Raw genomic sequence first — 26,290 nt, 5'->3', positions numbered from 1 at the left:
GTCTGTGGCACAGTGCTGTGATTTGCACTAGTTGCACATCATGCTCAAACAGAAGGTAGAACGTAACCTGCAGGCTTGGATCAATTCAACATAATTGCTGCAGGTTTAAAAATGCCCTACAGAAAACAGGGGGGGGGGGGACGAATAGAAGGGCCGTTGCAAAAATAATTCTCTCCTGCCACCAAGCAGTGGATGCACCATAAATGCTTTGCCTACTTTGATGTAGACCTTCCAAAGGCTGCTGGGAAGCTTCTTGAAAATCATATTTGAGGTTGTTTTCTCCACTGGGACAAACCAGTGGTTTACCATGTCTGCTTTTGAACCAGTGTATGTTTGGAAGGGAAGAGGGGAATCCAGAAAGAAGCAGGCTTAAAGCTCTGGGGAAGAAGTTGAATTTCTAAGTAAAAGCACTCTGCTTGTAAATACTGGGACTGTAAGTTTAGAGAGCCTCTCCTGGGCTTTCATTAAAAAAAAAAGAGGAGAAAAATTCAGCCTGGCTATAACACAAGTGAAACCTTTTCTTCTTTTCCTGGGACTTCTAAAGTCTTGGCATTCGGCGTCTGACTGCAGCCAGCTGGAATGCACAAGCAGAAAGGCCTGGATACTGATAGTCTGTGCTCCGCAGAATACGTGACTTGGACTGTTGAGATTCTGCTTCCATATTTAGGGTATTTTGAGAAGGATGGGGTATATATTTTCACAGCTTAAAATAAACTTCATATTCAAACAAACATTCCTGTAAGTTGTACCTAACTTTGGGTTCATTAATATACATCAGCTTCAACTTGATTTTACTTGAGAGCCCAAACTACCACTCTCTTATGATGCTTTTAGCGCTAGCTTGTGGTGGACGTGATGATGTGCAGATCTGCAGAGAGATTTGGTCCCTGAGAAATCAGATTCCCAGTTGAAATCGTAGCTTGAAAACACACCCACATATACCCAACTCCTTCCCTATACATCCTTCTCATTGTTATAAGACAGCAGAGTTCCCACTTTCAGACGGTCTGCTGAGTCAAAGAGATTCTATCAAGTAGCAAGTAACGTGACATCATTATTGTACTAGTAGTCCTGATTATGTTGTTTATTGCAGAAAGGGGTCTGTTGCATGCCCTAAGACCCATCCCAGCCAGGTTGGAGATAGTCTTCAGTAGCAGATGTTTCTGTGTTGTGTCACCCTTCTCCCTTTCATTAGCCCTTGCTGAAACAATTGTGCCCCTCCCATTTGCTTGGAATACCCTGGAGAATAAGTCTATCATGACATCATTGGTAAGTTATTCTAACATGGATCCAGGATTTCATCCCAAACACCTGATTCCTAAATAGTGTAATGTTTCTCTTCTAGAGGTCCCTAAATCAAAAAGTCAATCATTTCGTTGGGCTGTGTTCATAGCCACTAAGGCATTTCATAGAATCATACAGTAGAGTTAGAAGGGTTATCAAGTCCAGCCCCCTGCACACTGCAAGATTCACTGAATCATCACTGACAGGTGACTATCCGGCCTCTGTTTGAAAACCACCAGTGAAGGGGAGGAAACCACTGCATGCGGTTAACTGTTTACTGATTGACAGCTTTTACTATTAGTGAGTTCTTCCTAATGTCAAATCTGTATCTACAGCCTTGAAGTTTCATCCTGTTAGTTCTAGTCTTATCCTCTGGAGCAAGTGAGAATAAGTCTGAGCTCTCTAGAAAGTGACAGCCTGTCAGATATTTGAAGACAGCTATCATGTTCCATCTCAAGCTTCCCTTCTACAAGCTAAACATATGTAGGTGTTTTGACCATTCCTTGTAGGACTTGATTCCTTGTCAGATTTGGTAGGTACAGGTAGCCCTCACTTAACAACCATTTGTTTAGTGATGGTTCAGACTTGTGATGGTGTTGAGAAAAGCAACTTACAACTGGCCCTCACACTTACAACCCTTACAGTGTCCCCATGGTCATGTGATCCACAATTTGGGCACTTGGCAACCTGTTCACATTTATTGACTGTCGCAGCATCCCATGGTCACGTGATCACCATTTTCAACCTTCCTGGCTGACTTCTGGGAAGCAAAATCAACGGGGAGCCATGTGATTCAATTAATAACCACTTGGCTTGCTTAACACCCATGGTGATTTCCTTAACAACCGCCACAAAAAAGGTCGTAAAATTGTGTTGGATTCACTTAATGACCTCTTTGTTTTGCAACCAAAATTCCAGTCCCAATTGTGGTCATTAAGCAAGGACTATCTGTACTTCATCCTCTCTTCTTCTGGAGAAGTCTGAAATCAGAAGGCAGTGGAAAAAGTTTGAAGGCATAAGTCAGTTTTCTCAAACCAGGTTTTACACCAGTGTGTTGAATTACCATTCTCAGAATCCAATATTGGCAAGGAATTCTAGAAGTTGTAGACCATCACAGCTGGAGAGCAATAGATCAGTGAAGTTATCTAAAATGACATTTGTATATTCAATCACCTTCTTGGAAAGTGGTCCCCTTTTGGTGCCATGGCTTGCAGATCGCTGTTTGGCAATGGCAAAAGGGTAGGCATTCTCTGTGGTGGCATCTGTCTTGGGCAATCAGCTCTGTTCTTTGCAGTTTGGTATAGTGGTTAAAGGCTCTGGATTAGAAGTGAGAAAACCTGATTTCTACTCTCCTTTAGGCACAAAAGCCAGCTGGGTGACTTTGGACCAGTCACTCTCCTTCAGCCTTATCCTGAGAAGTGAAAAAAACCATTGAAGAAGATACTGACAAACCACTTCCAAAAATGTTGCCAAGAAATCTGCATGAGCCCTTCCATGTAGTTATCAGAAGTCCTGATTGATTTAAAGACCATAACAACAGCTTTGGGATGTCGGAAGCTGACACAGATGTATTTCAGGTGTCTTTATAGAAGTTTATATGTTGGTCTTTAGCCAGCCAGTAACTCCCTCTAACATTGGTCTTTTAATGGTTGATCGATTGTGTGCCATCAAGTTGGTGTCGATTCTCAGCAACCACATAGATAGATTATCTCCCGAAAATCTGTCCCCAACCAGGTCCTTCAGGTCTTCCAATGGTGCACCCATGACCACTGTGACTGAATCCCTCCACCTTGCTGCTGGTCACCCTCTTCTTCTCTTTCCTCCTACCTTTCCCATTATAGCCTTCTCCAGAGAGCCGGGTCTTCACATAATGTGTCCAAAGTAGGATAATTTAAGCCTGGTCATTTGTACCGCAAGTAAAAATACTGGGTTAATTCATCTGATGATCCATTTGTTTGTTTCCCTGGCTGTGCATGGTCTTCTCAGGAGTCTTCTCCAACACCAGAGTTTAAAGCATCAATACTCTTTCTATCCTGCTTCTTCAAAGTCCATTAAATGGATTGGGGATTGTTAATTCTGATTTTTCTCATCCCTCCAACCCCCATTTTTGTTCTGAGACAGTTTTCTGACTCAGGATTTCATAAACCACTTCTACATTCTTTGAAATGAGTAGATAGAAATAGTTTTAACAGATAAACAGCACGTTACCCTTGAGTGCTGCTCAAAATCACATCTCACTGGCCAAATACTTTAATCACTGTTACGTGTACCTTTAAAACATTTTGGCAAAAGAATGATTTTTGAAGTCTTATATTGGGGGGAGTGGCTGTTAGGCAGAGGAAGACAGAGGATTTCTGTTTGTTTGTTTGTTTGTTTTGCCTTGAACGCAATTAAAAACACTGAAAGCAACATGGAAAATTACAGAAACCTGAAAATGCAAAAAGTTGCTGATGGAATGAATTGTCTTGATGAGATACATCATGTTGCTTGCAGCTTTGTTTGACATTTGATCCTTGAAGGTGGCCATTTTGCGTTTCCTCAACCCACATCTGAGCCTAAAGATTCACATACTGCTCCTGAGGGATGAACTTTGGAATGTTGCTTTCTCATCATTTGCTGATAGAAATCTTGTCTCCTTTGAAACACAATGAAGAAATGCATTTATTATCAGGCTAAATGAATGGCTTGCTTTTCTGGACATGAGCGAAGGAATCCAAAATGCCCTTCCTTGCTGCAGGTTGCCACTGCAGAATCCAGATGTTTGTAAGATGAGCAAAGGTGTCTGTCTTTTGCACTTTTTCAGGGCCACCTGTCATAGGACCAAGGAAAGATTTTGGTGTCCTTTTTAGCTCAAAGAGAACAGCTGTATTCTCTTCTGGGCAACCGACATTCTGAATCTTTCTGGATGGCAACTGAAGGATGTTAAAGAATAGGAAAATCCAGTCAGTGACTGGGTTCAGACAACAAACTTAACTTGGTTATTGAAATAATCCATTTTCTGGATTCACAGAATACACTGACAGTTAATTATTGAATTAATCTAATCCATGTTTTGGATTCATGCAGTATTAGATTAGAAGTGTTGGGGTTACATTATACACTAAACCATAAAAAACTAACCTAGGTTAAAGTAACCAAGATTAGCATGTTGCATGAATGCAGCTATGAGGTCTTTTACTGTCCTGATTAAACATGTCATATGAGCCCAGATTCTATCTTGCTTTGGGATTTGTTCAGTTTTATCAGCCTGGAGGTTTAGTCAACATGTCCTTCTCCTTTTTTTCTAAAATAGTTCCTGTGCATTTGTCTAAGGGAAGAGATAGGATGGAGAGATGAGGTGACATATCTGATTGCCATTCCATCTATTTCAGCAAAGTTACGAACAGCAAGCGGTTTTATAACAGGGCTTTTCTGGCAGCAGAAGAGTAAGAGCTAAGCCAAAGTCATTTAGCAATGTGAGCTTTCTCTGAAGTGGTCATAGGGGACTTCTCCTGAGCTACTACTTTGTCCAAGAACAGTGTTGTGGTGTTTAATACTCAGGATTTAGACCTGGAACGTTTGAACTAGGAGGATTAAAAAATTTTTTTGCTTAGATGCAAAGTCTCTGATTGTTTGCTTAGCACAGGAACAAATAATTGTCTCTACAGGAAGTCCTCACTTACAACTGCAGTTGGGACTGGCAACTCTGTTGCTAAATGACACGGTTGTAAAGTAAAACATCAGGTGGCTGCACCAACTTATGACGTCAGTTCTGAAGTCATTAAGCGAATCCCACATGGTTATTAAGTGTGACGTCACATGACTGTGACTTGCTACTCCCCGCTGGCTTCCCCATTGATTTGGCTTGTTGGAAGCCTGCTGTGAAGGTCACAAATGGTGATCACGTGACCACAAGTTTAAGGACCAGTCATAAATCTCCTTTTTCAACGCTGTTGTAACTTCAAATGGTCGCTGAACAAGCTGTCAGTAAGCGAGGACTACCTGTGTATGTCTCTGAAATCTTGCAAGATTGTGTGTCTGAAATCTTTGGTTTGAAATTTTGCAAGATTGTCAATTCTCAAGCAGGAGTTGGCAATCTTGCATCATGGCTTAGGTACTTTCAGTCAGGAATGCTAAAGCCCCATGATATGTGATAATCTCATGAGATTTTGGCCACTTTTTCAAAAATTGTCCTTGGGGACTAGTAGGGGTCGCTTTCCTCTTTCCCTACTGAAATCCCTTTGGCTTAGTCTTCAATCCATTCATAAATGTTCTGGCACTCAGTTGCTCTCAACTGATAGGTAGATAGGAAGAATTTGATATTTTAAAACCCAACTAAGAAAAAAGGAGAAAGAAGAAAGAAAGAAAGAAAGAAAGAAAGAAAGAAAGAAAGAAAGAGGTTTACAAGCTGTTTGAACCGTGACAAGAATTCTTGAATTAATGTTTGATCAGTGCTACCTATAAAATAACCTTAATGGTTCTTGAAATCAATTCAATAATCAGTACTTGGCAAAAATAGCCAATATGATAAGAATCATTAATCAGAATAGACACTTAATAGAAATTTCTATCAAAGGAGGTCCATCCTTGTTACAACAGAACAGGCAAGATGTTTTAAAGCTTGATGTTAGCAGAAATCCAAATTTCAGAGGCAATACAAGTCCATGTGCAGAATTACTGTTCATAAATGATTTCTAGAGTAAATTAAATTCCATATCAGAATTGTTTTTTAAATATGAAATTATTTTTGACATAGATGCATACTCCCAGAGTTACTCTGCCATTCATATAAAGAATATATTGTTAATGATACTTAGCAGAGAAACAGCGGGCAGGAAAGGAAAGAGAGTATTTAACATATCTATAATACATCATGTTTCAGAATGGAGAGAGAGAGAGAGAGAGAGAGAGAGAGAGAGAGAGAGAGAGAGAGAGATTTGTCTGTATGTACTGTATGTATATATATGTACAGGTATATGTACATATGTATATATATATATATATTTGTATATGTAGCAGTGCCAAGTGACAGCAGCATCAGGAAGAAGGAGGATGAGAAGCTGGAGAAGTACCAGGGCCTGAAGGAGGAACTAGAGAGGATGTGGAAAGGGAAGGCCAAAGTGGTCCCAGGGGTGGTAGGAGCACTCGGGGCTGTGACTCCCAAGCTGGGAGAGGGGCTCCAACAGATCCCAGGAGCAACATCGGAGCTCTCCAAAGAGTGCAGTGCTAGGAACAGCTCAGATCCTGCACAGAACCCTCAAACTCCCAGGCCTCTGGTGGAAGACACGTACCACCCAGAGGGGTGAGAAAGGAATTTTATATAATCCAATGTGATTATTGCATTTCTAGCCATTTCTGTAGTATGAATTAACTTTTTTGGCAATCAGTACTGGAGTAATACCAGTGATAAAACATTTTGTACCAGCTTTCTCTAACTGTGATATTTACAGTAAATTTGATATTTGTCTGCAAATCCATTGTTCTATTCTCCATCCATTTAATCTAAGAATCTTTGATTGTTTTGTTCCTGAATCACATTTTAATAACAACTTTAACAGATGTTCCTGGTTTTGTATTCTAAGTTTTTCAAATTTGGTGAGGTCTCAGAGCATTCCATCCTGCTTCTGCAATCCCTTAAAAAGTGATACTATTATTTGAAAATATTGAAAGCAAAAAGGCAGTTGGTTTCTGACAGTTCCAAGCAAGGTAATTTGATAATCTCTCTCTCTCTCTCTCTGTCTTTCTCTCTCTTTTTTCCTTTTTCTTTTTTTCTTTCTCTCTCTCTCCTGTTTTCTCTTTCCCTTTCTCTTTCTCTCTCTCTTTCTCTTTCTCTCTCTTAGGGTTTTGTGTGTGCACAACCTTGCCCATCAGGAACATACGGGGTTAACTGTAGCCAAGAGTGCCCATGTCATAATGGAGGACAATGTGATCATGTGACAGGGGTGTGCCTGTGTACAGCAGGATATATGGGAGACAGGTAGGTATAATGTCTCAGATGGAAATCTTTCTTTTCCTGTGGGTGAACAGTCAGATCGGAGTAACCAATTCTTGCATCCTTACCCAAAAAATCTGCTAATGTCTTATGTGATATATATGTGAAAGGCTTTCTATACACTAAGAAAAATCATCTTGCATGACCTTTCTGGGATCCTGAGTACATTCAGATGCTGGGAGGAGACTGTATGATTGAATGACCTGCCTGTGGACAACACCTTGAGAATGGCAGACTGGCATCCTAGGGAAAAGTTTCAACAGTATTCAAACAGGCTGTTTCCACTTCGGCATTCCAAATGAACTGTAGGATTGGTTCTGTTACAGATGTGAACCTTGGTACAATGTTGTGCCATTGTCTCAGATGAGACGCCCTAAGGATTTCAGAAGGCTTTAGAAAATAGTCCTTGGACAGTTAGGCTCGCAACTCTAGTCTGCAAATGTTTATGCCCCAATAAACGTATTAATTTTTAAGTGATCACTAGACACTAAATTATTTACGAGAAATGTTGGGTCCATTACACCACAGTAAGGTCTTATGCAACCCTAGGTTTTTATTTTATTTCTCAAGAGATTTGTATGTCATCCCCAGCTAACAAATTCTCAGGGCAGCTCACGTATCTTGCAGAGACAGAAGTATAAATAAACTATCACATCAAATATAAAATAGTACCACTGAGATGGATGGTAACAAGCAAAAATCAGTTGAGAGTCATAGAATACAAATGGGATGGAAACCAACTGATAGGCTCAGAAACGTTTCCCCCCACCCTTAATGTCCAAAAGCTAAAAAGATTTCTGGTTCCTGGCAGTTTCTTTAGGAAGCAGGGAACAGGGGAAGAATTTGTTTATTTGGCAGTTGACTGAGATCTTCCCTAAATCTGCATTCTTGAACCAATATATCAACTGAAATTAGTTATTCTTTAACAACCTACAGTTTGAGTTTTGCAATGCAGCTGTTCAACAGTAATTGGAAAATGTATATTACAGAACATTCAGACAACAGTCCATATATGTGCGGAAATACTATAAAAAATGCATTCAGGAGAAATGTGTTCAAAAACCATTTAAATGAAAAACACATGGTCAGAGTGGTGTACCCCGAAACACGAGCAAATTTTAGGCTGATTTTTTTGTTTTGACAATCCAAGCTTAACATATTCACAGAACTGAAGTACTGGAAAGTAAATTAATAAATCTGGCACGCTCACAAAAATGGCAGAACAAGGTTTGTTTCATCCTCGCTAAAAGGCAGGTCACCTGGAATGATCAGTGAGATTCTCAGTGGTGACGTTAGAAGTGTCTAGGTTCTTTGTTTCTTGCTCTGCGGAGTTGAGGAACATTGTGATCTTGAAGTGTATTCAGAAAGTCCTATTTGGACGGGTCAAATAAGTAAAAATGAATTGTTTGGTGATTTTCCTCCTAAAACAGATTGTGTGTGTGTGTGTGGCGGGGTCTGTTGCATTATATCGGTCCCAACCCAAGAGATATGAGCCCAAGGAAAACAGCATCTCCTCTCCCTATTTTCCATTAGCGACTTCACATTCCTATTCCGGTTCTTTTCATCTGTAATTGCAAAGCTATAGGAGGCAACTAGGCAGCCTATGAGCCGTTGGGTCATCCTTTGAAAGGTATTTCCTTACCAGCTTCCTCAATGCCTTCAACAATAGCAGAGCTTCTAATGTACTGGAAAAGTACTTAAGAATTCAGGAAGAAATGTATCTGCCCTGAAAGTAGCCAATGTTGAACTGTATAGCACAAACATCAGGAGTGGACCACAGGAAATATTTTATGACATTTTGTATTATCCCATAAAATGTTTTATGATAATTTTCGGTCGTAAAATGTTTTATAAAATTTGCCAAATTTCAGTTCCACAGGAGCCACGGGTCCCGGATTTTGGATGCATTCTGTAAGTTAGCCCAATAAGGTACCTTGGTTCAAAAATGGTTGGCCTAGGATGCACCGTTTTGCCCAGTTAAAGGTTACAAGTATCAAACAGACGCAAGAGTTTTGATAGCCTATAGATAGATAGATTCCAAAGTAGCTGGGAACCAAATAGCAGGATATCCTCCCCCACCCCAAAATTTCAGTAATGCGCCAAACAATGAACCATGAAAATATATACATACATTGGTAAAATATGTGTCTTTAAGGTAATATCATCCTGAGGAGCTCTGCGTCACATTCTTAGTTCCGATTCTCTTTCTCCTGTTTTGGCGTTTCTACCTCTAAAGAACACACGCAATGCTCACCCTGGAAATGCTGCTGTGATCTCTCTTGAAATCCGTGCCAGTTCAGCTCAAGGGATGCTGAATCGGGTTTATGTTCAATATAATCCAAATGAATGGATTTTAAAAGAGCATTAAGATGATTTTCTGCAGGTCTCTTTTTACATTAAGTGATTGTGCATAACTTTCTCCACAAATGTTAGATTAATTTCTTGTACTGTGGGTCAGATAAGGGTGTCTAACTGCATCATTTTATAGTATACACATGACCCATTTATTCAATAAAATGTTTTTTCACTGTGGGACACCACCATACAGGGTGTCTGCAGAGGGGTGAAAAAAGTAAAGTTGGCAACCCCATCACTTTTTTCTAATGTTCATTCATTTTCCCTTTCTTCACACACACACCGTGGACCAACTGCCACCGTACTATACAAATTTCAGTTTACCTGTTTGTATTTTTGGTTGCCCAAACTGGAAGACAAAAAAGTGTTAGTCCTTGAAGCCAGGTCGCCTTTTGAAGGAGAGAAAAAGCAAAAAGCAAAAAAGGAATGTTTTCCTAAATGTCTCATAGCTCTTGTGGAAATGAGTCACATTTTTCCAGAGAGATATTACTGCTTCTAACGTTTTCATTGGCAACGATCCCCATTTTTATTATTAGTTAGGTTGCTGAGGGTTTTTTTTAATGTCCCTTATAAAGTATAATGGATTAAATTTAATTTAATTTAGATATTTGCAACAATAAATTTAACAGGGAACACTCCGTGTTTACAGGATATGCAAATGCGTTGCTGTTATATCAATTAACTCCCTCAAGAGTAAGCAATGAATTTCAGCTTTTTTCCCCCCTATCCTGCAGAGTTCCTAGTCTGTCCCCTGATTGGTGAGGGAACATGGGCCCCTATTCCTGAAATTAAATTCTAAAGCCAAAACTCTTGGAATTTCAGCATTCATTCCTGACTTTAGTTTAAAAATTTAACTAAAAATTAACTAAATTTAACTAAAAGATAGACACTCTTTGTTTCTTATACCTCTATATGCTTTTATCTCTACAACAGAACCAATGAAGCAACTGAACTTTTTTTAAAAAAAGAATTAGATTCCTTGGTTTCCTTTAAGAAAATCTCTTTTCTTTTTTCCCATCCTAAACAAAAGAACAATTCTGAGTGACCTTTAAATAATTTAAAAATATTCCTATTAATAGATTTTTTTATAGCACCTCCAGCTGGAAACTGTCTTGTGCTCCTTAAAGATAGCTTGTAAATTACTGCCTGGTAAATGAAGATACTAAAGCATGTATGTTGGGGTAAATATTAGATTAAAATGTCTTCATCACAAAGAAACGTGTGGGAAATGAAATGCTGTTTTGTTTCTGGTCAATTAGAGGCAGTTGTGCATTCTGAATAATTTGACAACTGTCAGGTTGATAGCATTGGGTATCTTGAGTATTATGGTAAATTAGGTAATTTTAGAATTTACAAGCCGTCGTGCATGTCACTGGAAATCTTTTCTAACAGAAGCAACAAATACAGTGCAAAAAAGCATTTTCAGTCTTCCAGCCATCAAGAATCTGCTTTAGTTATTTCCATTTGCTTCTGTGTCAGGAAATTATAATCTTTGTAGGGTGACTAGAATGCCATCATGGGTGTCCATGTGGGGGAATCACAACAGGCAAGATGGCAGTCACGTGATTATAGAAAAGGGCAGGACTTTGATCACAATATCGTGACCACCATCTTGACTGTTCCAAGCCCCCAGTGCCACTGAATCCCACCTGCATGTTTTTATTAATTGATCTTGACTTCTTTACAAATTATTTAGGTGTTGTACAAAGTAACACAACAGTATCAAACAAACTTCTAAAAACATTCCCGAAAAAAAAGCAACATGACAAAATGGAGAATCAAAGAAAAAGCCGATGATACGCATTTGATGCAAAGTCCGCTTGATACAATGCAGTAAAAGTTAAGAAATATTACACTACCCCAGCCATAAGACCAAAGGTAGATCAACGAAAAAACCCATCACTTTGCAAACAGTTATAATGAGCAAGTCTGATTTCATTTTTGTTCTTGTTATCATACGCATTTTGTACTGGTGTTTATGAAGTCATGAGCCAAAGAATTTAATTTTTTGTTGTTTGGGGATGCTGCTTCATTTTCCTTTTTCCATGTAGGACAGATATACGTCACTTTTATACGAATGGGCTGGCCGCTATCCTTACAGCGTTTGTAAAGGAAACTCCCTTTGGGGGAAGATGGGTGGTAGCACAAATTTGAGAAATAAATAAATATTTGTTACATATATATATATACTGTGTTAAACAAAGCCTGGTAAGGTTTAATATTTTGTGAAATTGTGGCCATTAATTCTACTTCTGACAAGTATATTAACCCAAGCCTAAATAATTATGCACTTATTATTAAAGCCCCAAAGTACGGCTGTAAAGTAGTTCTCTCCAGATAAGAAAGATGAAATGTAAAACTGAGCTGAAGAATTGGGCAGGGGGGCATTCGGTTGTGGTGTGATATAACCGCGCGGCGCATTTGGCCGTGAATGCTCTTCCAGGCTTGTTCGATTGGTATGATGGGAAGTGGTGATGTTTCCTTGGTAAGTTAATTCCTACAGCTGCTTCCATAGAAGCTCTCTTGGTTTAGCACACTGCATGAAATTCACTTGTAGAACGTGTTTGATCTTCACAAAGAAGTAAAGGATAAATGACAGAAAACTGAGGACGGGGGAGCAAGGGGCACCAATTATGTAAATGGATTAAGGCACCAAGGTTTGATTTTTAGAGGCAGGATTGTGCTTCATTGCATATAAATACAGAATGATATAGTGAGGGATCAGCAGCCCATTCATCTTCTTGGGTTTTGTACTTTTCTGCTTAAATAAGCAAACTGCGCTTGGAACCTGTAATGCTGGGGCATGTTTCCTCATCAGCCGGAAAGAGTTGCCAACTGCTCAACCTAACGAAACATCGGTGCTGCAGTAAGGAAGATCAAGTGCTGCTGAATTCCATATGCCCACTTATAAGGTTAAGTGTGGACGCACACATGCATGTGCACACACACCGGAGTTCCAGAAAGGAAGCATCCTGCTAGAGCTGACTTAGAGGGGCGTGTGGCAGAATTGGATGCCGATATTAAATCCTCAGAAATGATGAAAGGGGATTGCAGTGAGATGCTGCTTTGGTGTAATTTGAATCAAAGGAACTGGACAGTCCAGTTTCAGAGAAACTGGGCCATTTCAGACTGTAGATATTCAGGACATATCTTTATAAGGTTTATCCCTGTTACACAAACACACACACACACAGACACAGACTCCTATGCAGAAAAATTGCATTCCATGAAGTCCAGAATTCTGGAACTTAACAAACTAGCTTTCCAAAGGTGGATATATTTTGAAGCATCTGCCTTCTGCAGTGACATTCCATGTTTAATTACCTAAATGTGTAAATCAGTTCTTAATTATCTCAGGCCCAAACATTAAAAGTAATATTTCTGTTTTAAAAGGTAGTGGAAGACTGTTCTACCAACTAAAAATGCCTTGAAATCACTACCCTATGATGATAAACTCATGCAGAAGTATATATAGCAACCAAACTAGTTGAAGTTTATCACAGCTTATTTCTTTCTGGTCAAAATTGTATTAAATTAAACCAGCCACTGGTATATTCCTTTTCCCATTAAGCAATTTTATTGCTGGGATTTTTTTCCCAGGCAAGCAATGCCTGCTTAAATCTTTTCTCCTTTATCGTCATATTTTAATGCTTTCCACTGTCCGCAAAATAACCCACAAAGAGATGCTTAACAGTATCTTCTCTGCATGGCAGTTACAGTATACATTTTAATCAATGGTAGCATGAAATGAATGCTGTAACCCACATGATAAGGCCTTTATTGATAATTTGGCCCAGTGGCTCTTCACGGCACATCATGAAGATGAAGATAGGAGCTTTTTGCAGGCGATCGCATGTTTCAAAACACTGATGAGCTCCAGTCATGGATTTATGTGGTCTGTTGGAGACTGTAATCACTCAGAGGGCTGTGCTGATGAATGAAAGGAGCTGTAATAACCTTTGTAAAGATCATTGTCATTTATGGTCCAACAAGCATGGCCTGTTCCCATTTACTGTTGCTGATTGTCATATCCTTATATTAATTTGCATATTTCCATGTTAATTAAAACAAATACCTTCTAAAACACATATTTAAATGTTTATCTTGAGCCATTAAAGAGCCAAGAGTTGTATCACCACACTGGGAGAAATGTAAATCAGGTGGATGTCCAGTTAGCCTCTTAGTCCATAAGATGCAGGTTAGGTCAACATAAACAGGAATTTTAAGTGACCGTGATAAACTTTAACTAAGGGCAGAGCCTCAATCATCTTCATCTCCCTTGGTGAGGGAATGTGAAGGAGAGCTTTGGTGTAAGACATTAAAAGTTGATACAGGAACAGGTGCTTCTTCACACTTCATGTTGGAAGCAGGATGCTGGGCTAATCCAGCAGGGCCAATCTAGCACCCAACTTAGTATACAGGAAAGTTGTCCATGAACATCAGAAACTGTCTCATACTGGTCGAATTCCATAGAGTGCTTTGTCAGAATACAGCTGGTTTGGGTTTGGCTTAGATATTGTATGGACCCAACCCTTGTGGCTTCTGACTAAACTATTTATTTATAGTTTAGTCTATACGTGCCATGTGGATTTTAGTGGCCTGGTTTGGCTGCTGTGGTGCTAGTGTGAGTCAGCTGAAGGAGAGAGGTGAGCGTGAAGAAGAACCTCAGGGGTGGCCTTCGAGTGCAGCTGTGCTGTCCTGAGGGCTGATGAACTGACCCGGATGCTAGTCAGGGCTGTCGTGGGACAGAGGTCAGTGGTATTTCCACTGGTCAAGCTAGTATATACAGTAGGTGTTGGGGACTAAAGTTCTGGGGGGAAACCCACTGCTTTGGTTGCTGGGGGACCTGTTGCTGGTCTGACCCATAAAGGAGAGCGAGAGAGGGGAGAGAAGCCGAGAGATACGTTGCCACCCTTGAGCAAGTGTTGCAGAACATGGCTGTTGGAGAGACTGTGTTAGAAGTTTCGGCTAGAGGGAACCTCGTAGGAGAGGTTTGTGCTCACAATTTCCTGGCCCTGGGAGGGAGAAGAGGATGAAGAAGTTGACTGGGGGCTTCCCCTGGCAGAAGAGAAGCAGAAACCCAGACAGGGGGCCGGGCTTCACCCCAAACCTCAGGCAGACAGGGAAGGAGAGAGACAGCTGGCCACAGCTGGACACTTGGAGTCTTTGGGGAAGTCCCAGACCAGGAAGGGTTGGGCAGGAACCTCAAAGGGAGAGGTCCCAGAGGGAGAAGACCAAGAGGGAGGTGCAGCATGCAACAGCTACGCAGGGGGTTGGCTGACAACATCAAAGGCAAGACACGCTGAGCACTCTCTGCAGTAAAGCAGCCAATTCCCCTCCTACCCGTCTCTCTCGGTGAGAAACCAAGGGGAACAAAGAAGGAGAAGGGGGTAGCTGGCATTTCAGCAACAGAGCAGGTGGTTGTTAGTGAACAGCCCTGAGAAAGAAGCTGGGAGAAAGTGACACTTGTGTGCATAGAAGTTCCTGCTTGCTGTAAATAGTTGCATATAGTAAAAGAAACATAACAGCTTCCACCGTCTCTGTAGCTGTGTTGCAGTTGTCCTCCTTAATGGTTGAAGCACACCATCTTCCAAAGAGCCCATGGTCACACTGTGATGCTATAGTAGCACCTAGCCAAAGATGGCTTATTCAACAAGCTGTGTTTCAGCCAGCAGTGGTTCAGCACAGTGTGAGAACCCAGTCAGTTAAATCAGGCTATCTAGCTCTGTATTAACCAACTTCACACTCTAGACTAAGCCAGGATGTGTTGAATCATGATTTGTTGAGCAAGCCATAGTTCACATACCCCACTAAGCTAAAATGTGGCTTATTTGACCTAGCATGTGTGAAGTTTTATATGATTTATAAACAATAGATATAAACACTAGCACAATGGGTGAACTCACAATGTGTAGCTTACGCAAACAAACCTTGGCTGATCGAACAGGTGAGATGCAAGAACCAGAGCGTAGTGACTTGATTCAACACTTAATGTCAAGCTACAAATCATGATTTACCATCCACAGTACATCTTGCAATGCCCAAAGCAGCCAAGGTCCATTCCCATATACTGTTGTGTGATATGTAATGCTGGTTCTCCAGGATTTCAGGCCAGGGTCTATCTTAATCCTAGCTGGATTTGCTGAACATGATCCAGATCACTTCCACAACAGTGGAGATGCTCTAACATAGACAGGGGCATCGACAGGAGGGTCAAAATTCAAGATGGCGGTAGAAGCCCTTCCCATTCTTTACTTGCATAGCCAAAGGGGCGGGGCTTTGATCATGCGAGTTGCAGCCAAGGCCATTTTGGCCTTGTTGACTCCCCTCCCATGGGCACCCCTGACAACAGAGCAATGGACGTTCTATTAAGCCCAGACTCTGAAGTCTTTTCAAGCCCTCCAGAGTCACTGCCTTCTCCTGAGCCCCTGATGTTTCTTTGTAGGTGTCAAGAGGAGTGCCCAGTGGGGACATTTGGCTTCCAGTGTGTGCAGAAGTGCGACTGTGAGAACAGGGCAAAGTGCTACCACATCAACGGAGCGTGCCTGTGTGACCCAGGCTTTAAGGGCATCCATTGCCAGGAGCGGATTTGTCCGGAGGGATACTACGGACTGAAATGCAACAAGCGGTGTCCGTGCCATGCCACAAACACAGTCAGGTATGTGTGTGGTGTTTCTGCAAAGGGAGGGGGTGGAGTGGAAAGCTTTTCTGTAGCCAGGAGGAAGAAAACGTCCCCGGGTTGCTTTCTCTGGATGAAGGAAGAGACCCATCTCATGCACAGCGCTACTCTTGAGCCCAGAGCAAGAAATGGGTGCACGGCATTGCCAGGCCAGGCTCCCTAAAGCACCTTGTTGGAAGAGGGAGAAACTGAACTGTTCCAACAAATATTATTGATGTGAACATTCGCCCTTTTCAAGGGTCTCAGTCTGGGGACGGTGTCTATCAGGGGCCTTTGCCAGCACTGGGAAAAGCAGCAGAAGGCCCACCCACCCCCTTCCTCTTTGAGAATCTGCTTTTCTCCCCACTCTTCTTCAGTGAAATTCTTGCTTGCTGGGAGAGCTATTACAGAAAAGAGGGTGTGGATTTATTCTCTATAGCAGCGTTTCTCAACTTTGGCAACTTCAAGACGTGTGGACTTCAACTCCCCGAATTCTTGGAGTTGAAGTCCACACATCTTGAAGTCGCCAAGGTTGAGAAACGCTGCTCTGTAGAATCCAAGGGTAGGACAAGAAGCAGTGGGTGGATGCTCTCCAGAGGGCAATTCCAGCTTGGAATAGGAAGGAATTTCCTGACTCTTCAGCACTGGGACAGCCTTCTTCCTGGAGTCATGGGGAGTCATCACTGAAGGTTTTCAATGCAAGGACAGCCACTTGTCTGGGATGGTCTGAGGACTCCCACACAGGATAGGAGGTTGGACTAGAAGACCTCAGCGGTCCCTTCCAGCTTTAGGATCCTATGATTCCATTGCATATCCCTCTGGGAACTTCCCCTCCCTTCCTTTCCAAGCCTGCCTTTCTCCTCTCTGGCTGAGAAAGCTTAAATGCAAATCAGTTCATTATGTGGTTTTGACTCTGGTCCTTGGTTTCATCTCATTTCCCCCCCATGTCAGATGATCCGCATTGAATGGCTGCACCACCAGTCAGCCTGTGGAGGTGGACTTCAGCAGACTGGCATTCTCAAGCTGAAGGGTGTCTGAGCTGAGTGGAGCTTGGCTTTTTTACTCTGTGCAAGGCAGTTTTGTATACTCATAAAAGTCCATGAACTCCTTCTGCTCTTCTGCAAGTGATCACTTCTGTCCTGAGCCTCCTTTCCATTTCCACAATATTCAGTCATCGCCAAGCAGCTCGACTCTCTCACCCCCAATTCCAAGAAAACATTTATAATTTACCTTTTCTGCAATTCCATGAGCTACATTCCAAAGTGCCCCATTTCAACCAGGAGACAAACAGCAAAACAGATCTTTTAACAGAGATCATTCAGACTTTCTTTGAAGTTAACCCCCTTCTCTCAGAGTTAAATGTTATACAGCTGAATTTCTCTGTAAGACCATTCAATTCAATTCAACTCCAAAAATCAAATAAAATCTAACTCGGTGCTCTCTGAGCCTTGTTTGCTTGCAGACTTTTCGTTGCCTGACTGGGCAGCATCTTCAGTGCTAGGAGGGAGTGGGGTTTGCTCTGTTTATATGCAGTAGCTTGCCCTGCCAGTGCTGGTGAGGGTGCAATTTTCTCCTTGGTAGTTCCTCGATTAGGGTATTGCTTACTGCTTGATCGCTGAACTGGTGTTAATCCTGGTGTTAATCTTTGCTTATCTGGGTGTGGATTGCTGGCGAGGAGGTGTTCTGTCTTTTGGCTTTTCTATTGTCTCTTTTGAATGTTGTTCACCTCTATGTGTCTGTTGATGGCTGCTTGGTCTGAGTGCCAGGCTTCCGGGAATTCTCTGGCGTTTTTGGATTTGGCTTGGTTTAGGATGCTCACCGTTTCCCAGTTGAAACTATGGTTGAGTCTGTCCATGTGTGGTGAGATTAAGGAGTTCTCATCGTGTCTTCTGACTGCCAGTTGGTGTCCGTGGATGCGCTCTGCTGGTCTTCCGCCTGTCTGTCCTACATAGTGGCTGATACAGTCCTGACACTGTATGTTGTAGATGACTCCTGTTTTTTCTTCTTGGGCTATCCAACTCTTTTGCTAAAGCTTATGCAGACTGCATAAATAGAAGAATAATCCCAGAACTTGAACGACACATTTCCCCCTCTCAGTTTTTGCATTTATGCATGTTAGCTTTATGTTGGAGAAGTCTAACGACTGTTAGACAGACATCCTTTCACTTGGAAGGGACCAACTTCTGTCAAACATCCTGGAGACATGAACTGCCCAGTAATCTCATCTTCCTTTTTAGAAGCCCAAATCTTTGCATATATTTAATGTAGCTTCACCTGATAAAGCTGACGTTTAGGTTCTCATTGTATTCAGGGCACAGGCTGCCCACTCTCATTTTGTAGCTTGAGACAATTAGTATTCAAGTTAAAAATCCAACAGAAGTATTCAAATGATTCAAATAACAGTTTAAAGAAACCCTCTCAACTTAAAAAGCTTGGATAAAAAGATTTTAAGCCCATCCTGTAACAAAGAGCAGGCCAACCTCAACTTCAGCTAGAAAATTGTTTTATTATATAGTCCCTGCCAGGGAAAAAGCAGGACATATCTATCAGCGTTGAAGATATTCATGGTGGGACCTGCAAAATATGAAGATCTAAGAAGGTAGGAACAGCAGACTCTACTGGAATAGGCAGTTCAGCAGGTAATCGCTTCAGATATACAAGGCTTTACACCAGTGTTTCTCAACCGTAGCAACTTTAAGAGGTGTGGACTTCAACTCCCAGAATTCCCCAAGCTGGCTGGGGAATTCTGGGAGTTGATGTCCACACCTCTCAAAGTTGCTACAGTTAAGAAACACTGCTTTATACACTAACAAGTATCTTGAACTGGGCTCATAAAACACCCTACAAATTCCTCTGCATTAAAGATGAGAGATGTTTTTTCCCCTCCCTCACAGGAGCACAGATCCTATGCAAATTTCTATACATAGAATCCTTTATAGCCTCTAGCCCAATGCAGAGTCCTTGCAATTAGGCACCACCAGGCAGCCCCTGCCATTTTCAGACCATGACCAAACATGGAAGAGAAAGTCAGAAGCATTAGCATTCAAGTCAGCTGCTCTAGCTAGACTAGCCATTCTTTTAATCAGGTTCTATGTCAACCCTATCATTTTGTTAAGTAGCCAAAAGAGTACTCTAAATATTGCTCATTTCAGTACTGACCTACAATGAAATTTGAATCTGATGCCTGGACAATTATATATCCTTCTCCTTACTTACTTTACAGTACAAAGTGAGCCATATTTCACTGTGGTCTGTAGCTCTACAGGCTACACCATAATGAAAAGAATTACCTGAATATCACATGTATTATGCCCAACTGGGTAATACAAAAGCTGAATGGACATTTCTCCATGCAGCTGAAAGCATTTACACAGTGCTGATTTCCTTAAAGACATTTTAATCCCAAGAATTACATCTTTTGTTTAAAAATGCAAAGCCTTTTAATGTTCAGCTTCTTGCTCCCATCTTTTGCTGCTGGATGTTCTGCCTTAATAGCAAGTTCACTGCCTCAAGGACCAAGATTCTGTTCTGCAAAGCCTTTGCAAAGGAAACCGTAGGACCCTTGGGTTGCTCCAGCAACAGCCAGGCCAGCACAGCTGGCTACCTTGCCTCTTCCTGAAGGTGCTCCGGTTTCTGCTTTAATGATGTAGGACATCTGGTTTCCTTCTCATGGAGGTAACGGATGGAGCAGCATGTGCTGTCATGCATGTGCTGCATCTGTTTCTGGACTTCGGCATGCATTCGCCAGTCCTTCTGCTGCAGGAATCCTGCGGATGATTTTGAGAAGTCCAGTGTCAGAGACACATAGGTTCTTCTGAACCTCTGGCCTTTTTGATAGGGTTCTTTTTCCAGAGGTTTTAGACAGACATGACTTCTTTGACAGTCTGCATTGTGGACTTACGGGTAAAGAATTCCCTACCCCCCACCCAGTGAATTGTTGCATTCATTGTGGAAATCTGTAGTTTGGATGCATTCTAAGTGAAGGCAGGTTACCACAGTTAGGTAGGAGTTTCGAATTTGATAGGAATAAATGTCCTTCTTAACATTTATTTTTCCAGTATGATATTTGCATTGTACGCTTCTGATCCAGCCAGATTGCTATTCACGGCTGGTTTCATTTTACCTTCCTATCTGTTTGTACCTGCCTTCTTGCCCTGAAACATTCTTGTCTCCAGATGGTATCTGCACCTCTTAATAAATGAGTCTAGTCACTCAACTGATAAAATCTGTCATTCTGCTCAGCCTTATCTTGGTTCCTGGGGAACAGAAGAGAGAGTGGCAGGCGTAGATCTGTAGATGTTCTTTTCATGCATTGTGTTGGTATTTCAGGCTTTAACTTTCCAAGAACTCTGCTTGAACTTGTTAAGTTTCAAGACAAGGGGGCTCCAAAGGCTGAGGGGCAGATGACCTTCTAAGAAGACATCTGCCTGTTGGGATTTGGGTTCCAGTTCAAACATAGCATTATCCTCATAGGCAAGGTACATAACACCGGTTCCCAAAGTTTGATCAGATTCTTGTAGGATCTAATCACAAGCGAGGGTCTTCCGTCTTGGCCTCAGAGCCAACCTTGCACCAACAGTGGACACTTTGTTGGTGCTGAACTAAAAAGAAGAAGAATGGAGGCCAAGGGAGGCACAACTTGTTTTGAGTCAATAGTGTGTGAAATCACAAGTGGAAGTGTACGCATGAAATTTGCACAGAGGAGAATAAGGAACAGAGTCAGGAGATATGAGATGAGACAGAATATTACCCAAGGCAGAAATACAGATTTTAAGAGAGAGAAAGAGAGTTAAAAGGCCCCCTCAGCTTTTTCTAAATGCAGTAGTTGGCTGTTAATTCTGTTTCCCTTGCATGGTTATTATTATTTGGGGGAATAAACTTTGAGCCATTCATAAAATATCCATATTTCATGTTGGTAATTTGTTTTTAAAAGGCCCAACCTTTTAGATTTTGATGAAAGACTCCACCTTGCAGGAGAAATGCTTACCAGGTGAAGTGTTTTTTAGTTAAATTGTAATATACTGTTTCTGACTTCAAGGAACATATATTACTTTTGAAAGATTTAATTTAACATCCAGTGCCGAGTTGGTTGAAAATGTACAGTTGTGCGTGCCACAAAGAAAAACACAAAATGAGGGGAACTAAACAGTTGCTTTGCTGCTTCATTTTCTGTTCTCATTCCATGGAGATTAATAGAAGCGGAGGTGGGTGGAGGCAGTAGCTGTTTTTATGAGTTTTCATCTAAATGTTAAGAGGTGTGAACCAAGAAACGTATAATTTCAGGGAGCATGTCAGTTGGAAACCTTTCTTATTTTTTTATTAAGCTGATGAATTGTTTTAATTAGTTACTCTGAAGAAGCATAAGACAGCTACAGAACTTGGTAATTTTTAGGCACAACATTATGCGCTAATCTCTTCCGCGGATAGTGAAGTAGGGGGGTGGGGATAGAAACCATGCCAGTTGAGTAAGTTTTCTTGAGGACACATACTTTGTAATTCTGGTTTGCCTTTTCAAAGTAGCTCCTTCCAGTGTAACTCCTTGAGTGCGGCTAGGAGGAACTTTTGCTTGGGGCGTACAGAAGCAAAAAAAATTACAGGCCAAACAGGGATGCATGCAGAGGGGATCAGTAATGCCAAGATGGTAACCACAACAGCACAGTCAAAGCCCTGCTCCTTTTTCTACACACAGACATCCCCGAGACTACAGGTGGCCCCAGTAGAGTATGTTGTGCCCCCTGCAACCCTTTCAAATCATGCCAGAGTTGTAAAAATCATTGCTACTTCAAACCACGACCTTGGAGACCCAAGACAGTCCAAAGACGATCTTGCCAGATGTTGCTCGCCCAGATTAAGGTAACCCTTCTCTGTCCAGAGCAATGCTTTGAGCTCCAGTTCTGGAGGCTTATGATGCGGGGCAGCCCACATGGAGATGAAGGCTCCCTGTACTTAACCCAGCCATCCTGCCCATCCTATCCCCAGTGTTGCTGAACAGATAACCAGGATCCCACTGCCCTTTCCTCCTGAACTTTTCTCCGCTTCTTGGACCTGCTTCTATTTATCATGATTCTGGGTCCTTTGCATATTTCTCTTCATTGCCCTTCCTATCCACTCGGCAAGGTGCTTTCCTTCTTTCTTCTTCTGACATTACCACGCCTATCTCAATCCCAGCTCCTGGTTAATTTTTTCCCCAGCCAAAATGACCTTTCGGTGCCACATAGAAACATTGCCCCTTCTTACTTCTGACAGATTGCCTCTGCTTTGGCTGGAATGTTTGTAAACACTGTGCAATGTTTAACCGGGCCAGATGTTGGCTTCCAAGGACCTGGAGTTGCTTTTCTTCCTACTGGGATGGTCGATTAATACCGAATCTCTTTTTTTTGACAGTTGCCATCCTCTCTCTGGTGAATGCAACTGTAAAGCTGGCTGGGCAGGGCTCTTTTGCAACGAAACGTGTGCTCCAGGGTTCTACGGCGAAAGTTGTCACCTTGTCTGCCACTGTCAAAATGGAGCAGATTGTGACAGCATCACAGGAAAGTGCACCTGCGGACCAGGATATATGGTAAGTCCTGCCCTCCTATTACTATTATTGTGCTTTTTATATAGTCTCTTCTGAAGAATACTCAGCAAATGCTGGTAATTTAGGGTCAGCTCAAGCCTTAGAATTGTCCAAATACTGCTGGAAATATGTATATTTTTCCAAGCAAAGTTGTTTTCTGTAAACGAAGTGCTGAGAGGTCAAAACTAATTTTTCAGCTATTTTGACAATTGCATTGTTATGGCTTCTAACTCTCCAGTAATGATGGGGAAAAAATTGCCTGTTTATTTCATAATCTCTGTATTTCACTTGTTAAGGCCTGATATTTTTCAGTCTTTCCCAGTCTGTTTTAAGCTACCTTAGCATCATTAGGTATTGCCATATCTATAAGTGAAACTTGCTTTTTTACAACTACTTCAGTATGTCGTGTTTTAAATGTCAGTCTGTCTGAAGTCAGAAATCCCATAAAATGTTTGTGCAATCCTTCTGGAGCACATTTTCATCATTATGATCATACCAGTGCAGTATCTGGGGGACTCAAATCCATTCTTTTTGCATAAATTCCAATATATCATTTTTGTCATGCAATCATATCTTTTCTTATCTGGATGGGCGATTTTACTACAGCCACACTGGTTAGGTGGTCAAGAGTCTTGCTTTGATAATATTATCATACTAACAACAACAACAGCAACAATAATAATAGGAAGAAGAAATAAGAATAATAATTCTTTCTTCTTCCTATTATTGTTGTTGTTATTATTGGTGTGATGGGGGAATTAGGTACGTGGAAAGGCAATAGTTCAACTTTTATTAGCAAAATATGAAGGTAAGCTGTTTTTCAGGATTCAGGAATCCAATTTCCAGGGCTTGGATTCAAATCTTAATTTAATAGGCAGAAATTTGGAGAATCTTCCAAGTTTTGTCAGGAACTTTATTTCTTTGGAAGCTTGACAGAGTAAAGGACCAAAATGTTGATGAAGGCAAAAGAAATTATCGGAGGAACACCTTGTTTGTAACAACATCAGCAGGGATCAAGCGGGGGGACGATACTTAATTTGGGGGGAGTTGGGGTAAAGACTTAAAAGCTCTGGGGAAAAAAACAGATTCCTCAACCTTTGGGTTATTACATAATTATGAGAAGGCAAATAAATATTTGAAAATTAAATGTGTTATCTAACTCTTGTTCTATAAGGAATGAGGCAGAAAAAAAGTAAAATTGAAGGTGGTGGGCAGAACTTGCATGTACCATCAGAACAAAGAGTCTGGTCACAATAATTGCTCTCGTAAAAGGGAAAAAAATGTTGTAGTCAAATGTCAGGGATTCCATGTGCCATTAAATCTATGCTAGGCATCCCTTCATTTGTAGGTATCTGTACATGTCAGCCCTTTGTTGTAGCAGATATATTTGTATTGTTTATTCTATTTTGTATTTTGTATTTTCTGTTTTCTGTCTTCTGTCTTCTGTCTTCTGTCTTCTATCTTCTATTTCCTTTTTTTTCTCTCTCTCTCTCTCCACACACACACACACACACACACATGGCCACAGACACAGGAACACATCTTTGTATCTATGTAGCTTTCTCTTGTTAATTAAGCATTCCCTTTGATTACTAAGGTAAATCGCACTGCGTTAAATGAACGCAGCGGTCCGAGTGAACTTCTCAGCTCGCTCTGAAATTTTCAACTTACTTCTGGCAACTTGCCCAAAGCATTTAGGGCTGGTTCCATCTGCTTCCAAAGAAGGTACGCCTGACTGAACAGACATAGAGACTGGCTCCCATGACCAGTGGAGTTGATATTCCCTCCCTGTCCCCCGTCCCCCACCTCTTTTTGTTCCATGGCTGTAGATGCTTTCCTCCAATTTGATCCACTTCGAGGGTCAGGTTTGATGGCAAAAGGAATGACAGGGACAAAAAGGATGCTGGAATGGCTTCCCTTCATCCATGCATCCTTTTCTGAAATTCAGAGTATAAACACACACACAAACACACACCAAAAGAAGACAAATCACAACTGCTTTAGCACCTGTACTTTGATACGGCTTCCCTGGGACATTTTCTCTGGGCTTTTTTACCCCTTCCAATCAGCAACGTTAAATGTTAACTGCAGAGGATGCAACTAAGGCCTTTCTCGCAGTTTTTTTCCATTAAGAACAAAAAATAACACAGAGTTTCAAAGTGAAACTCCCCCAAAGGTTGATTAGGTTCTTCTGGCCCATTCTGAAAATAACATTTCATCTCCCACTAAAGAGCTATTTCCACATTGACGTTCAGACAGCTTGGTTATTGAAGATGGCACCATAATCACTGAAGCATATTTAGGCACTCCTTGCACTCCCATAATACACAATAATCTCTGTCAATTAGTCCAGGGGGGGTTGTTAAGCCTGGGAACTGCTGGTGTATCGCAGCAGAAGTGTGTTTGTCATCCTCAGCAGAAGGCAGTTTCCGAGAGTTGGTCTCACTGAGGGTTATTGAGCCTGGAAGACCTGCTGGCTTCCAGAGCCACGATTGGCCGAGACTCCTTCATCAGGAGAGGACTGTACCATAAGCCAGGGCACAGTCTCAGGCAGGGAGAAGGAACACACCCGAAGTCCATCTCAAGGTGGTTATCTACTTAGGGAAATTGCAGAATCAGACTTCTGATATGTCCCTTATCCCAACTGTGGACTTTCCAGCAATGCCTAGAAGACTGGAATGACAATCTGACCATACAGACTCACGACCTTCATTCCAGACATGAGAAGGCAAAGAATGGCAGGCCAGAGACTACATGGGATGGTAGATTTAAGTCTAACGGGGCCTGATGCATCAGCAGGAGGGTTGATGAAGTTAAGTTCAGTAGAAATTGTACACATCCCCAATACTACTACTGCCACTGTCATCCTCATCTTTATCTTCATCAGAAACTTTCCACTGCTCCCCCTTTTTAGAGAGGGCCAAGTTGACAATGAACAGGAAAAGGGGAGTTCTCAGTAGCAGGAAATGTTGGGAATTCCTCTCAAAGGATCCATCTTTAAGGTTCCTTTTGGTAGACAGCAACACATCTTTATTCTGCCCACTTGCATGGATTAGTCAATGATTGCTAGTCCTTTTGGTGCTGCTCCTTAAATTATTTGGGTGGATTGTTTTTTTTAAAGTCCTGGTTTTTGTAAACTATATTAAAATGTGCATGGCTATAAATAAAACTGGAAAGCCTTTTAAAGTCCAAAAGGCACCCTTGTAGACAGATTTTTTTTTAATGGTGTCAGATGTTTGAGTATCTCTAAATCTCTTCTGCTCTTTGCCTACCCATCTTCTGGACAGCTGCAAATGCTCTGAGGATTGAGTGCTCGACAGCTCCCTGCCTCGGATGGATGCTGGGAAGACTAAGAATATCCCGAGTCTTGGTTTGCTTTTCTGCAAATTTGACTTGGCTTTAGATGCAGAAAGACTTGCGGATTTTTTTTAAAAATCCACCTCAATCCAACCTATGTGTGACTTTG

At 41.5% G+C, this 26,290-nt stretch overlaps 1 protein-coding gene across 1 annotated transcript in view; it reads left to right on the top strand.

Annotated features, from left to right (window-relative positions):
• MEGF11 (multiple EGF like domains 11) overlaps positions 1-26,290 on the top strand; it is a 307,153-nt gene that overhangs the window by 159,420 nt on the left and 121,443 nt on the right. Inside the window, exons 5-7 of the mRNA XM_063314383.1 lie at positions 7,104-7,240; positions 16,056-16,268; positions 22,653-22,827. Coding sequence (XP_063170453.1) covers positions 7,104-7,240; positions 16,056-16,268; positions 22,653-22,827 — 525 coding nt within the window. The remainder of the gene's footprint in view (positions 1-7,103; positions 7,241-16,055; positions 16,269-22,652; positions 22,828-26,290) is intronic.

The sequence above is a fragment of the Candoia aspera genome, chromosome 13, assembly GCF_035149785.1.
Source record: "Candoia aspera isolate rCanAsp1 chromosome 13, rCanAsp1.hap2, whole genome shotgun sequence".
Classification (NCBI taxonomy): domain Eukaryota; kingdom Metazoa; phylum Chordata; class Lepidosauria; order Squamata; family Boidae; genus Candoia; species Candoia aspera.
Note: the sequence above shows the minus strand (reverse complement) of the source record. Positions and strands in the feature narration are given on the sequence as shown.